At 44.5% G+C, this 15693-nt stretch overlaps 1 protein-coding gene across 1 annotated transcript in view; it reads right to left on the bottom strand.

Moving 5' to 3' along the window:
- The window catches only part of SFI1 (SFI1 centrin binding protein), a 55210-nt gene that overhangs the window by 21610 nt on the left and 17907 nt on the right, over positions 1-15693 (bottom strand). The window contains exons 10-17 of the mRNA XM_075215249.1: positions 10080-10150; positions 9835-9927; positions 9424-9521; positions 9278-9344; positions 8821-8951; positions 7750-7831; positions 6684-6862; positions 5728-5803 (exon numbers count right to left, since the gene is read on the bottom strand). Of these exons, the coding sequence (XP_075071350.1) occupies positions 5728-5803; positions 6684-6862; positions 7750-7831; positions 8821-8951; positions 9278-9344; positions 9424-9521; positions 9835-9927; positions 10080-10150 (797 nt within the window). The remainder of the gene's footprint in view (positions 1-5727; positions 5804-6683; positions 6863-7749; positions 7832-8820; positions 8952-9277; positions 9345-9423; positions 9522-9834; positions 9928-10079; positions 10151-15693) is intronic.

The following is a 15693-nucleotide window of genomic DNA, read 5'->3' as shown; positions in this document are numbered from 1 at the left end:
AAGAATAAAGGGCACAAATCAAACCAAACTGTAGAACAGCAAAAAGGGGGGAACGCAGTGTCCCCAAATGGACTCGGAGAAAAGAGGATTTTTGTACTTACGTTAAATCTCTTTCTCTATCATCCACTCTGGGGGTACACTGTCACCATGGGAACATTCTTAAGTAGCCCCCTTAGGGAGGGAATGCTCTGGTCTACCAGAGACCCTGCAGACGGAGATGGAGTACCACCGCTTCCCAGCCTCGCAGACTGGTATTCGTAGTTACTAGGACCCAGGGTCCACAGGGCAAAGGACCTGCCCACCATCAGATGCTCCTGTGTGAGCCACTAACCCAGGGAATTACAAGTTCTACTGGAGAGGTGAATCCATTGGGACTCCAGATGGAGAGGAGATCCCAACCACTGACTCAAAAGATCCCACTGGAAACAAATGAGTGGAACAGACCATAAGGAATGCAGACACCATCAACCCCAGAATCCGCATGACCAACCTCATGGAAGGACGTCGATGATCCAGGATTATCTGAACAGAGTTCTGAACAGAGAGAACCTTCTGCTCCGGTAGAAAAGAACACCATCCTTTGGGAGGGTTCCAGTTGAGATTTCAGATAATTTATTATCCACAAATGCTGTTCCAGAAACCGAAGAGACAGAGTAAGATGTTGAGATAGGTGCAGGCCAGAGGAAGCCTTGATGAGTAAATTGTCCACAGGCATGTACCAACACTTACTCCCTGGGCACGTAAAACTGCTGCCATAACTACCATAATCTTCGTAAATACTCTGGACGTGGTGGTAAAACCGAAAGGAATTACCCGGAATTGAAAATGAGAACTGCCTAAGGTTCCAAATAGTGACGTGTAGGTAAGCGTCCCGGATGTCTATGGATGCCAGAAAATCCAGGGGTTTCTACCCGTTGATCACTAGGCGCACCGATTCCATATGAAATTTGGTCACACACAGATGAAGTTTCAGTATCGGCCGAAACTAACCATCCCGTTTGGGAACCAAAAACAGGTTTGGGTAAAAACCCCTGCCTTTCTGATCGTCCTGAAGCCGGCAAATGACTCCAGCGGAAAGAAGAGAAGCGACTGACTAGAGCATCGCCCTTCTCTTGATCAGATTGCGAGGCAATGGAGCCTGGAAGAATCGATCAGGAGCAGGACCAATGAGGTCTATGAAATAACCTCTGGATATTATTCCCGTGATCCAAACATCCCTGGTGCACGCCGCCCACTGATCCTTAAACAACTGAAGGCGACCCCCCACCCCATGCAGGGGAACCCCTTTAATGCGGGAGTCTTGTCTTGGTAGATGGACGTCTCTTAGAATAGGAACCTCATCCCTTCTGAAACTGTCCCAAGTGCATGCGGTCTGCCTCTAATTGAAGACTGCCCCTTTGAGGCAGTGTTACCACGAAAGGACTGCCAAAAAGAACCGATCATGTTATCTAGTTCTGGACCGAAGGGGACCGATCCTGAAAAAAGTCAAAGTGTTCTCCTACCTGACACCACGGAAGCAGACACTGAGGAAGAAATGAAAGCCGCATTCTGGGCTGCCTCATAAAAGATAGCCAGAAATTTCCTTTAAGTGAAGAGCCAAGGGAAGCAACTCCGAATCCTGCAGACCTGCAGCTAATTGGTCGGCCCAAAACTCCATTGTTCGGACGCGAACAAAAGTCTAAAGGCTGTGTCGGCCACAAGGAAGATGTTCTTCAGAAACCCCTCCATCCTGCGATCCATAGGATCCTGAAGTACCGCTGCGCCTGGAACCTGCAGGGTAGTATGCCAGGCTACCCTGGCCACTGGAATATCCACTCTGGCTAACTGTTCCCAAACGAGCTACATCCTGTTCCTGCATAGGATATACCATTGTATATCTGCGAGGAACCGAAAACTTCTTATCTGGCTGCTTCCAGGTGGATTCGGCAATCTCCGTAAGCTCCGCTGATGATGGAAAACAAACAATTCTAGGTCTACTGCGTTTAAACAAACCCTGAGCAGAAGTACCTGATCTTCTTCCACCCGGTCAAGAGTTTGACGCACAGCCATCACCAAATCCTGAATTCCCTGGTTTCTGGAGTTGTTATTCCAGTCACCTAAATGCATAGAATCCGTATCCTCCACTAATTTGCCTTCCTTTCCAGATGAACCCTCTGAGTCTGAAAATAACAAAGTATGAGAAAGGCTGGAACGTTTGGCCCTAGGTGCCAAAATGTGTAGAGGAGTCTAAATACCTTTTCAGGCAGTCCAAACGCTTTCCCAAAGCGGATGGCCATGCAGGTTCAGGCTGAGTAACCCGAGTTGGAAGGGAAGGCCTGTGGTATGTCGCCTCCCGAACCATCTGAAGTCCCGGAATTGACCAACTCCATGTAGACAGCTGAAGAAGCGCCAGCATTTACGCTCATAGAAGCGGCAGTAGTCTCTGCCTGTTGGTTGATAAGCTGGGTGAGCATAGAAACAGACCGCGCCAAAGAGGAAACCCACACCGGCTCCTCCACCACGTCAGAAGGGCCACCCCAGGTGTGCCCGCCCTGGTGCCCTGCTTCACACTACGCACACACGGCCCCCCTGGTCCAGCTGTCCCACCAGCAGCTTTGCGGAACATTTAGAGCAGGAATAAAACTTAACACGGACACTCTTCCTTTCATCATACAGTGTAAATACAAATAACACCTCCAATTCTCCTTCTATACCTCCTTTATTCTTTTCTTTCTTTTTTTTAAATAGAAAAGAAATACAGTACAAGTACACACAGTGATTATAGTCTCAATTACTAGTTTTGACTCTGGTTAACCACACCCAAAACGCAAAAGGAGTAAATCACACTGTAATGCCAGTCCTAATTACAGACAGTCTGGTAAACCACCCTATATGCGGAGGACTGAACAGTAGCCTGAAATGGACAATGAAGTATACTCTGATCTCACAAAGTAATGTGTCCCAATAACATCCCCTATGGGGTACTTAGCCAACACTAGGAGGAATTGTGAGGAGAAGCCAGCAGCAGTAGAACTCTCTGAGGTGCCTCTGAAGTCCGACTGCGTTGTGAAGAAAAGGCGCGAATATCTCCCGCTCCGAAGCATACCACCGACGGCCGGAGAATCTCCCACTCACTCCACGTTGTCTGATGGCTCACATCAGGGAATAGCTGCCATCAACACACAGGATGCCAAACTGTGTTGGTATCTCCCAACATGGCAGGTCCTCAGACAGAGTGCAGCACTCTCTGCCCGTGGCAGCGCCAGACCCGTTGAGACAGTGCAGTGACAGCTGTATAGCGCTGTCACTGCCCGCAGTCTGCAGTTTCTTCAGATTTTTTTTTTAATATATACAAAAAAACACGGAACATCGTTCAATTAGAAACATAAGAGGAAAAATGTTAATTCGCACTTATGCTCACCTAACACTACTAAGATAAGTCTCCTAAAAAAATAATTAAAACTAAACTAAACAGCAATTACTGCCAAGCAGGACTAAAAACAGCCCAACTCCTTTGGCACTTAAACAAAAGTCAGGTCTATGGGGTTGCAGAGGAGGGGAGTCAGCAGCAAGTTTAGTTATTAACTATTTAAGTGCCAACTCCACGGTAGCCGTGTCCCCCAGAGTGGATGATGGAAACAAGGGGATTTTAGAACTTAATGTTGAATCCTATCAATTCAAGGAGTCAGGGCACTAGAAAACAAAGAACAGATTCCGCCCCCTATAACTCTCCTGTTTCTCTTAGACATGCATTCCTAGGTGGGTTTATCTGTGTACCATTACAGTCTCAGAGAAGGAAATTTAACGATAAGTAAAAAATCCTGTTTCATCTACACCTGGTCTGTCAACACCCCAAGAATACCGTCCAAGAAGTACCGCCCTCGTTGAATGTTTAAGCTGAAAAAAAAAACACTGGCAGGTAACAAATCTGAACCTTGAGAGAACTGGTTTGTTTGTTTTCTTTACAGGTTCCTCTGGTGAACAAAAAAGCAAACAAGAAATACTAACCACCTAAGGGGGAAAATGACAGGCAGAGGAACAAGAGTGTTTCTGTGCAATATGAGCTAAATAACTGGCTGACAAGACCCTTAACTGCTCATAGTGTGTTTAAACAAGCTATTAGGCCCTGACAAATGAAAAGTCCCGAGACAGGAGGTCCGGCCAAATAGGAAGATGTCGAGATTAGCTGATGTAGAGAGTGAAGATGTGGGCCAATCAACAATGACCACACCCCATCTTCTCTGACCTTCCGTAGGATTCAAAGAATCAACAAAGTCAAGAACCCCCATATCTAACCAATTCCTGAAAAAACAGACATTAATAGTTAAGTCTTCCATTTGTCCTCCCTCAGAATGTCGGGTGCTCATATCGTTGAAAGAAAACATTCTGTCTGCTGCAGCATGAAAGATGTGAAATAATCAGGGCACTGCGATTGCTCCTCCACATAAGGGTTCAGGAAGCAACTGCAGTGTCATGACTGCCCAGCCCTTGAGGATCTATGTCCAGGTGCTCATACCCAAGTTGATGGCCCCATGTTACTAAACACTAATAGTAAAATCGGAGGAGACCACATCACGTGAACAAAGAAAAGCACTCTCCAACTCGGTACATCAGTGTTCATTGTGATTACCTAAAAGATGGAAGATGTCACTATCACCTCGAGGAGGTAACCACCCTATGAGATAGCCAGATGGGACTCTTTCAATGTAAAAGAGATCTGTCCATGAACAGAGAAGTGAATTGTGAATGGAGTGCATGTGGAATATGAACATAGTCCTTAGCACCCTCATACTGTGTTGGATGTTAGAGTACGGGTTGATCGGAAGTGAAGATATTAACCTCTGTAGAAAGAAAATTTTGTCTTGAATGAATAATACTCCCTGAAAGACCACAGACGCATTGGAACACCATGGAGGTCAACAGGTCAGCATCAATTTGGTCCGGCCAAAAAGAATCATAGAAGATTGGAAATGACACTTATAACAAACTCCAATGCAGGGGGACTGGGACTGAAGAGGAGCAGGGTAAATGGTAGATGGCTGTTAATAGGGAGAGGGAGGAGTCAGGTATTTTTCCCCCAGTGCTCTGCCTTTTAGAGGTGAAACATAACCCACTGTCTGTCTCTCCTTACTGCAGGAGGAGAAAGGCTCTTTACATATTCACATACAAAGGCATGACCAAAACAAGCATAACAGATATATGATGTATAATTTCCGATCTATCTTCTAATGGTGAGATACGTCTTTACATTTTATTATTTTTTCGCACAATTGCTGTGTAAAATCAGTGTAAAACAAAACATACATACTCTATATAAAAGTAAAATATGCTATGACAGTTTTAAATTGTCCTATCTTCAAAACAGGGCTGAAAAACATCCAGGAGCCAGATAGACAATGTCCAAAAAATTACCACTGGAGATTAACCTTTAGGAGATATGTTTATGGAGGTCAATAGATGCACATATTGTCTGACTACTGAAAGGACACAGTTGGCTCCTAAATGTACCATAATTTTGTCAAGCCCTGTCCTAATGTATGCAGTCTCATTAAGCTATTGTGAATTACACTAGTGTTTCAAGCTTATTTGTTCATGAATGTAAAATAAATAGTATTTTAAGTTTAAACATTGTAAATTATGATGTTTTTATGTTTAAATCTAGTATAGTCAGTCCTGACCTTTCACAAGACTAGACTCCTGCAGTAAACATTTTGCAAGAGTAAAGAGGAGAAAATGAAATGCCCTCACCAATCTCCAGTGATGCCAGGCTTTCTTCACACAGTACTGTTGGTGATGATATGTAGCTCTCGACTCTCTGGATCTCCTGATACAGAAACAAGGAAACCACTGTGACAGGCAGCCTAAATAAAGCATTTAGTCATTGCACTGGAGACAAAACTGTCTGTCTGTTCAATGGCTAAATTGTTATTTGTATTTGTCTGGCTGTAGATATACTAACAGTGTTGCGTAGAGGAATGTAATTAGCAAATATGCTCAAACCCGTTCTATTCTGCTACGCTAGAATCTTCCGTCTGTTCCTATCTGGTATGCACCAGGGAAACTATGCCGTGCCCAAATACATTGTACAAGGGGGAGGATATAGTCCTACAAGCAGCAAAGTGCATCAGAAAACCCACTGACAGACACTATAGAACGTCTATTTGAGCATCCTTTTCTATAAAATGACTTGTAACGGAACGATAGTTTGAATTCAAAGTTATCCTCCAACTTATATTTATCTTACAAATTTGTATGCCTGCCTTCTTCCATATCCTCTCTATTATGGCACATACCTGACAAGCCGAAACGCACGCAATTTCCCGTAAGAACACACAACATCCGCTACACTTAGTCGGCCTCATGTGTTCTCCCTTGTCCATATGAGTATAGGAGTCAAGTCACAGACTATCTACTTGTGCTTGAATCAACTGTTTTGTATTTAATATTTCAGTATCTGCCCCTCCCTCTTTTCTGTACCCTCCCACCGCTCAATATATGCTGAAATCTCAGTAAAAAGTACAGTACAAAATGTAATTAGAAAAAGCCATGATGCCACAAAACAAAAAATATGTAGAGGGCTTCCTCTTACGATGTCATCAGCCAATCAAAGCACAGATCTGCTAGTTGTAGTAAAGCTGTTACTATAGCTCCAATAATCCATAAGAATACACTTCTTAGCAGCACTGAACCCCAGTTTTCCTTACTCTGCTTTCATTTCTTGAACATTTTCCCTCCATGCCTGCAAGACATGAAATAGGCGCCATCTCCGGCAATGCTCAGAAGCAAACTTATCCAGCTCACGCTCAGCATGTAGAGCTGCCAGGCGATTTTTCCATGTGCACCAGTATCGCCCCAACAGCTGCCAGTTGGAGTGTAGAATACCCTACAAATACAGGTAAATGCACGAGAGTTATGTAGCTGTGATTGAATGATGATCCATCATTCTTAGGTCTATGGTAACATGAATCACATTTCAACAAATTGTTGGTTTCACGGGACCATGAGTTGGTTCCCTGTGAATACAGCTCCCAGACAGTGTTATACAGAAACTGTATGTCGTTATTACAGGGCATCAATACAGCACAGCATAACACTACGCATGGGAGCTGTAATCACCATCTCATTGTCCCTAGCAAATGAACTGTATAGGGGGGGAAGCTTGTAGTCACAGGCAGGTAAGCTTAATGGAGAGAACAGGTTAATAAAATAGATGTTCTGATGTATTATAGTTGGATAAATGATACACTGGTCATTGTTAGGTACGACTGCAATGCTATTGGTCGACATACAACACCAGAACCCGTAACATTTTCTGCGCGCTTAACAAATTGTAACAGAATTGGTGGCTTTTAAACATTGTTATACATACTGGCATTACATTTATACATTTTATATTTCTATCCCAAGTTAAGCCCATGCAAACGGTTGTAAAAATAAATATAATTGTGCTAAATTAAATTTATTATTGACATGCTTTTAACTGGTGCTGTGCTACAGTACATTTTTCAATGATTCTGTTCGTTTTAGTGTGTCTAACGCAGGCCACTGTTGAACATTTACATTTATCTCAATGAGAACGCATTCTAAAAACCCAACTCTTAAGAAGCGTTCTTCATATGCATTTCCAAAAGGTGTTTAGCTTCAATAAGATAACTCCCTCTTTTATAAGCATACATTAAATGCAATGCCGTTTATATTTATTACACAAATGTATGGCAAGCACCATAGCCTTAGCAAACTCTTTCCAGGCCAGACATATGCAGAACTCACAATTCTCTCGGCTAAACGAATCTCCCGTTGATGGTTCAGTTTCTCGCACCAGGTGAAGAGTACTCTCTTCTGTACACAATGTCTAAACAGCAAAAGACAATAACAGTAGATCTACGATATGTTTCCCTGTAGTGTAACATAGCAATGTAACAGGAGACAATTAATACTTGTTCTGTGAACACTGCTGTGAATGTTGTGCTGACAGGTTACCTGTCACTGCAGATATGAGAATGTTCTATGGGAGCATAGAGATAAGGGCTCATAAACATGGACATTCAAAAACAATGGTAATTAAAAAACAGACTAAACCTTCTACTTTGCCCTACTTTTTAAACCTGCATTCATTTACCTGTCTCTAAGAATCCCTGCAGTATAGTATACGACGTACTTAATAGTGTCCTCACAGAACACCATGCTATTTTACATCAACACATGCAGAATCGACATTGACATAAAGTCTGTGTCTGTTTTTTAGCCTACATTATTTTTGTTTCTATCAGCAAACAGCAACTCGCCATAAAGTGTGTGTCTGCGTGTGTGTATATAGGTTCATCTTGGTTCTATCACAATCAAATCATGTATACAACATGATTTGATGAGTTATTTTTAAGAACTTAACTTCCATGTGTATGAGGCGTAACAGTAAGAAAACATCAATAATATCTCAGCTTTCTTTACAAAACAAATAAAGGTTCCATTTATTTATTTTTTCTATAAATATTATTATCTGTGCACATTAAACAAACAACTATTGATATGTTTCCCTTTAAACAGTAATGATATTTATATTATGCACTTTATATTCAGATTTGAAACCTCTCTCTTAACGGTAGATGCTTGCTCCCACAAAGGCTTGCTCACATGACCAGCTCTATTGATTATTTTTGAAGTATGCTTCGTTTTGCTGTCTGTGTGAATGACATTCAGTATAGACATCAATTATCCCTACAATTACAATATATCTGATTTCCATGTGAATTCCATTTAGGGCCCAAGAAAGGTAACTGTACAAAATAAAACATGCTGGCATGAATGAGCCCTTCCTATGATAAAAGAGGACATTCTATATACCTGTGAAAGTGTGTGGCTTGATAGCCCATTTCTCTACTCTTCTGTTGTAGGTATGCGCGTGTCCTCCATGTCTGGAAGCTGCGAGGCAACAGGTACTTAACATAGTGGCTTTCTGCAGTTGTGACCACCACCTGTGATGAAAGCAAACTGGGGTACAAATACAATTGGACCAATAATGATATTCATTGAAGCAACTTTGCTTAATTCAAGTACCCTTAGTGTTCCAATAAGTACTTTGCTGTATCAGGTGACACTGTTTAAACATTGCTTCTGCCATACACTGTTGTACATCACAACGGCCATGTGTGAACATGATAATGCTTTTAGAACTTGTGCCCAGTTTGCATTACTCACACGTTTGTCTGTATCACATGATGCAGTAAAAGTACCATGTCTGTAAAGATTGGTAACAGTACACACATTCACAACCTAAGAGACATTTCTGTAGTTCAAGTACCTTTTTGATCTTTTGCTGCTGCCTGTACTGTATCCAAATACTGAAGTATTTTTTCAGCACCAATGACCTGGAACAACAAAATTACATGCTGCAGTCATGTAATATAATAAGAATACATAAAGACGAACCACTGAGAAACTCTGTACCTGTAGAAAGAATGTGCTGCCAGTGTAAGAGACAGAAGTCTCCCCTCCTCGTTCTGCTCCATGTGAACTAGCCAGACTGTCCAGAACCTGCGGAGTAACTGCAGAGAGGGCACAGACTGATACATGGTGTAGAGATGACAACTGGAGGGAGACAAGTTCATGAGATTCCCACATCCATTATTCAGGAAAGTTAAAGTCCAGTTTTTCAAGGATATTCTTGAATGGATCGAGTGACTAAACAGACTGCCTTTATATTGTTAAACTTTATATAAATGAAGCACATTCTGCAGTACTGTTCATGAAGAGGCAGAACACAAAAGTAAAATACACAAATTCAATGAAGATGGGGAAGGGGAAGCCTACAATCCAGCAAGTCATCCCAATAACCAAAGTGACTGATTTCCTGCTCACCGTAGAGTGGTAGTGATGAGCAGCCTGCATCCTCCTTTGTTGTGAAGTATGTACAAAGCAGACATTCAGCTTCAGAGCACGACAGCCAATCTTCTGCAAGGACACAGATTATCCTTATGTAACAGACCACAATTACACTATGCGGAATTAGTGGCGCTATATAAATAAATAAATGATGATGATGATGATGATGATGATGATGAATAGTATAAAATAAGATGGCATAAGGAATCAGAGAATATTACCATGAGGTGGTGTTTGTAATGGTACTGGGCCACTTTCTTTAAGTTGTTTTTGTGGGCGCAAAACAGCATGTCTGTGAGGAAGTTAAGGTACATTTGTCTCAGTCATGGAATAGGTACGGGTTGGGCCCTCATTTAAACAGTCTTCTAGCCTAGATAACAATATCAAAAAACATTCATGACTAGCAAAAAAAATCCTTGGATAAATACAGTTTCCCTCTATATATGTGAGAAGAGTTTTGGAGGATAATTGATAATAAAAAAACAAAGAAGAATTCCAAAAGTACTTCGTTATTTGTTGCAATATAAATGTAAGGAAAGAGGAATAATGGAAAGTGTTATCCGCAATAAGATCCCTCATTAAATCATGAGGGGTCTTATTGGTCAGTTTAATGTAAAGTATTAATAGCATTTTAAAGGAGACACTAGTGAAGACTGAAAATGCCATTTGCAAGTTTGGGAACAGGAAACGCTTTTAATTTTAATCATTTAAGGTGAAGCAAGTTATACCCCATTAATACTGCTCCAAAAACCTGGGTTTTTGAAGGGGCTGATGACCCGGGAATTAGACCCTGGACTTTTGGTGGGACCCGGGTTTTTCAACCTGGGTCTGACCAAACACAATTATAAAAGTTGAAAAAAAAAAAAACACATTACAAGAGGAGCCAATCAGAGCTCCTCTTGTGATGTTGCCATGGAGACCCGGGCACATCTGTGTTCAGTATGAACAGGGTCTACCCGGCAATTTCTCTCTGTAGGAGCCTCTGTCCCCCGGCAATATCCCGGGTTCATATACCAGGGATATTGCCGGGGAGCGGCAGTATGAAAAGAGGATTTATGTACTTACGTTAAATCCGTTTCTCTGATTCCGTCTGGGGGACACAGCTTACCATGGGTTGTGGAGGGGAGCTTGGGAGTTGGCACCCAGCTAGTTAAACTTTAGTACTGCTGACAGACCCCTCCCCTCTACAATCCCCCTGCCTCTTCCTGTTCAGTTAGTTTTAAAAAGCCCAAGGATAAAAAGGGCAGTCAAACAAGAGCACACAGAAGAAAAACAGAAGGGAGGGATCGCAGTGTCCCCCAGACGGAATCAGAGAAACGGATTTAACGTAAGTACATAAATCCTCTTTTCTCTTTCATCCGGTCTGGGGGACACTGCTTACCATGGGGACGTTCTAAAGCAGCCTCCTAAGGGTGGGACTACTCTGAAAATCCTGCTCGTAAAGCACTACGAGCGAAATCTGCATCAGCTGATGCAAAAACATTAAACTGATAAAATTTTGTAAAGGTGTGGACAGAGGACCAGGTGGCTGCCCTGCAAAGCTGGTCTACAGACGCTCCATTCCTTGCTGCCCACGAAGCCCCTACCGATCTGGTGGAATGGGCTGTAAGTCTCTCCGGCACAGGACGGTTAGCCTTTAAATATGCTTGTCTGATGGTAAACGTAATCCATCTTGTGATGGGTTGTTTTGAGGCTGGCCAGCCTCTCTTATTAGCGTCATAAAGGACAAACAGAGAGTCAGTGCGTCTAATCTGGGAAGTTCTTTTGACATAAATGCGGAGAGCCCTAACAACATCTAACTTATCCATAGATTGTTTATCTGAATGAGAAGAAGATGAGAAAACCGGAACTACAATTTCCTGGTTAAGATGGAAAGCCGACACTACTTTAGGGACAAAAGAAGGAAGGGTCCTTAACACCGCTCTGTCCTCGTGGAAAACCAAATAAGGTTCTCGACAGGACAAGGCTCCTAATTCAGAAACCCTACGAGCTGATGCGATAGCCAAAAGAAAGAGGACCTTCCAGGTCAACCACTTTAAATCTGCCTCGCTCAAAGGCTCAAATGGATGCCCCTTGAGCATATCCAGTACCATGTTGAGATCCCATGGAGCTGTAGGAGGTACATAAGGAGGCTGTATGTGCAAGACTCCCTGGAGAAAAGTTCTAATATCTGGCAAATCAGCTAATTTCATATGAAAAAAATACTGAAAGTGCCGATACCTGTACCTTTAGGGAACCTAATCTGAGACCTGCTTCCAGGCCCTCCTGAAGAAAAGCTAACAAGCGAGGAATACGAAAAGCGGACGAATTGCATGTCCTGTTTTCGCACCACCTAATGTGGGCCTTCCAAATCCTGTGATAGATGCGAGATGAAACAGGTTTTCTAGCTAACATCATAGTGTTAACTACACTGGAAGAAAAACCTCTAGACCTCCAGAGGCTGGCTTCAACAGCCATGCCATTAAACTGAGCTGAGGTAAACTCTGGTGCTGGAATGGACCCTGCAGAAGAAGGTCGTCTCGATACAGAAGGTGGATCCCTGGTCCTTCCGCCATAGACAATATGTCTGCGTACCACACTCGGCGCGGCCAAGAGGGAGCTACTAGTATTACTGGCAGACCGCCCTGCTTTACTCGTTTGAAGACGCGAGGAAGCATGGGATTTTGGAGGAAACAGGTATCCCATCCTGAACTCCCATGACATAGTCATGACATCCACTGCCACCGCTAGGGGATCTCTTGCCCTTGCGCAAAACCTTGGAACTTTCCTGTTGTGCCTGGAGGCCATGAGATCTATGTCCGGAAGACCCCACTTCTGAACCAGGGACTGGAAGACCTCCGGGTGGAGTGACCACTCCCCCGACGTCATCTGGATTCGACTTAGATAGTCCGCCTCCCAGTTTTCTATTCCTGGAATGAATACTGCTGATATTGCTGGAACATATTGCTCTGCCCAAACTAATATTTGAGCTGCTATATCCATGGCAGCTGCACTCCTGGTTCCTCCTTGCCTGTTGACATATGCCACGGCCGTGGCATTGTCGGACTGAATTCTGACCGGGTGGCCCTGAAGAAGGGACTGTGCTCCCCTGAGGGCCAAGAGAATGGCCTTCAATTCTAATACATTTATTGATAGGGCCGATTCCTGAACCGACCAACGTCCTTGGAGTCGGAGGTGCAGGATTACCGCCCCCCAACCTTTCAGGCTGGCGTCCGTCGTGGCTATGATCCACGACCATGGAGCGAAGGATCTGCCCACTTTCAGGTGATCCTGAAACAGCCACCACTGAAGAGATTCTCTCGCCCTCGGAGATAGGGAGATCTTCTGAAGTTCCAGGTGTAGGTGTGATCCTGACCACTTCGACAATAGATCCCACTGGAAACATCGAGAATGGGCTCGACCGAAGGGAATGGTCTCGAAGGAGGCCACCATCTTTCAGAGTAGCCTCATGCATAAATGCATTGAGGGGCTGGGGGAAGACAAAACCTGAGTAGTTACAGTCTGAATAGAGCCGATCTTCTCTACTGGGAGAAACACTCTTTGTTTGCTGGTGTCCATGATGAGTCCCAGGAAAACCATGCGCTGACACGGAACCATCTGGGATTTCTTTGAATTTATCAGCCAACCGTGGCCCCCGAGGACCGCCCGCGTGAGGGATAAGTGATGAAGTAGGCAATTCTCTGAGGAAGCCTTGATGGGTAGGTCGTCCAAATAAGGAACGACCTGAACTCCCTGCAGGTGAAGACATGCTGCCATTATTGACATAATCTTCGTTAAGACCCTTGGCGCTGTTGAGAGGCCGAAGGGGAGGGCCCGAAACTGGTAGAAGAATGATCCCACTGAGAATCTGAGAAGGGACTGATGGTGGATCCAAATGGGAACGTGGAGGTATGCATCCTTTATATCTATGGACGCCATATACTGATCTTTCTCTAGGCCGTTTATCACTGACCTCAGAGATTCCATCCGAAATCTGTCCACCCTTAAGTGAACATTGAGGCCCTTTAAGTTTAGGATGGGACGAAAGGAGCCGTCCGGCTTCTTGACTAGGAACAGGTTGGAATAGAAACCCCGACCTTTCTGGCAATCTGGAACTCTGCAGATGACCTTCTGAAGCAGAAGAGAGGCGACACAATCCTGTATAGCCTGTCTTCTTAATGGATCCCGGGGTAGCGGGGTCTGGAAGTAACGCTGTGGAGCCGGGCCCAACAGGTCTATCCTGTACCCTTCTGAAATAATACCCTGGATCCAAGGATCTTGGGAAGACGCTGCCCACTGTTCCCAAAACAGAGACAGACGTCCCCCCACTGGCGCCCCCTGTGGTACAGGGTGGTCGTCAGGATGCAGGCTTCTCCTGGGTCTTGGAGGCCTGGCACTTAGATGCAAACGAGGATCTCCCCCTAGTAGAGGAGCCTCGAGAATTAGATTGTCTGCCTCTAAAGGACTGTCCCCTATGAGAGGAGGTCCCCCGAAAGGGCTGACGGAAAGAGCTGCCCTGAGAGTTGCGGCTCCTGTAAGAATATGCAAGTGCTTTTGCCCCCCGTTGCCTGTGAAATAAGGGTATCTAATTCCGGGCCAAACAAACCTGCTGCAGAAAATGGAATAGTTTCAACGGACCTTTTTTAATCCGCATCACCTTCCCAGGATTTCAGCTATAGCGTCCTTCTTGCTGAAATAGAGGCCGTCTGAATGGAAGAGGAAACCGCCGCTGAGTTCTGGGCTGCCTCATAAAAGGTACCCCGAAGCCTCCTTCAAATGCAGGGCTAGGGGAAGAAGTTCAGAGTCCTGTAAGGCCTCTGCCAGCTGGTCTGCCCATGCTTCCATGGCTCTAGCCACCCAAGCTGAGGCAAATGTAGGTCTGAAAGAAGAAACCGCAGCCGCAAAAATGGATTTAAGCTGGGATTCAACCTTGCGGTCATTGGCGTCTGGAAGGGACGCGGGACGCTGAACCAGGAGCTGGGAGTAAGGTATGCTTTGCCAAGCGGGCAATAGGGATATCTACCTTGGGAATAGTCTCCCAGCGAACCACCTCTTCCTCCTGTAATGGATACAGGGAGGAGAACCTCCTAGGAATAGAAAACCTTCTTTCAGGCTGCTTCCATGCCCCTTCAGCAATAACCCTAAGCTCAGCAGAAGGGGGAAAATGGCTGGCCTTTCTCTTAACCTTCTTGAAGAGACTTCTGTCTCTGGGGGTAAGATCCTCCGGCTCTGGGAGGTCCAACGCCTGTCTAACCGCTAAAACCAAATCATTAACAAATTGGCTTTTGGGATTGTCTTCCTGTTCCAATAGGTGTAATTGGTCAGGATCCGAATAAATTTCCCCCTCTTCCTCAGAGCCTTCTTCAGAGTCTGATAGGACCATAAGGGGATTTAGGTCTCTTTCTTTTAGCAGGCGGGGTATTAGGGGAATCAAGCAACTGGTTAAGCTTGTTTAAACCTTTTAAAAAAGCTGTAGACCATGCCAGTTCTGTAAGAACAGGGGCTGGGTCAGGCTGTAATGAGGAAGGTCCCGGCAAACCCGATCCACTCGAACCTGAGAGGTCTGACTGTGGGTTAGCATTATTAGCCACCGAAGTTGCTACAGTAGTTAGCAACTGATTTGACTGAAAAACCATCTGAGCTAAGGAGGAAACCGACTGTGCCAGGGAGGTCACCCAGGCCGGTTCCTCCGTCGGTGGGGCTGAAACCTGCTGGGTATGCGCAGTGGGAACCCCTGCTTCGCATGCAGAGCAGAGCGCCAACGGGTCCTTCTGCCCACAAGGTAATTTTACATGACACTTTGAGCATGTGAAGTATTTTGCCATGGGGCCCTTTCACTTATCTGTCATTCTTGTA

This window comes from Mixophyes fleayi, chromosome 1 (genome assembly GCF_038048845.1).
Source record: "Mixophyes fleayi isolate aMixFle1 chromosome 1, aMixFle1.hap1, whole genome shotgun sequence".
Taxonomy (NCBI): domain Eukaryota; kingdom Metazoa; phylum Chordata; class Amphibia; order Anura; family Limnodynastidae; genus Mixophyes; species Mixophyes fleayi.
The sequence above is the reverse complement of the archived record's forward strand: the minus strand, read 5'-3'. Positions and strand labels throughout refer to the sequence as shown.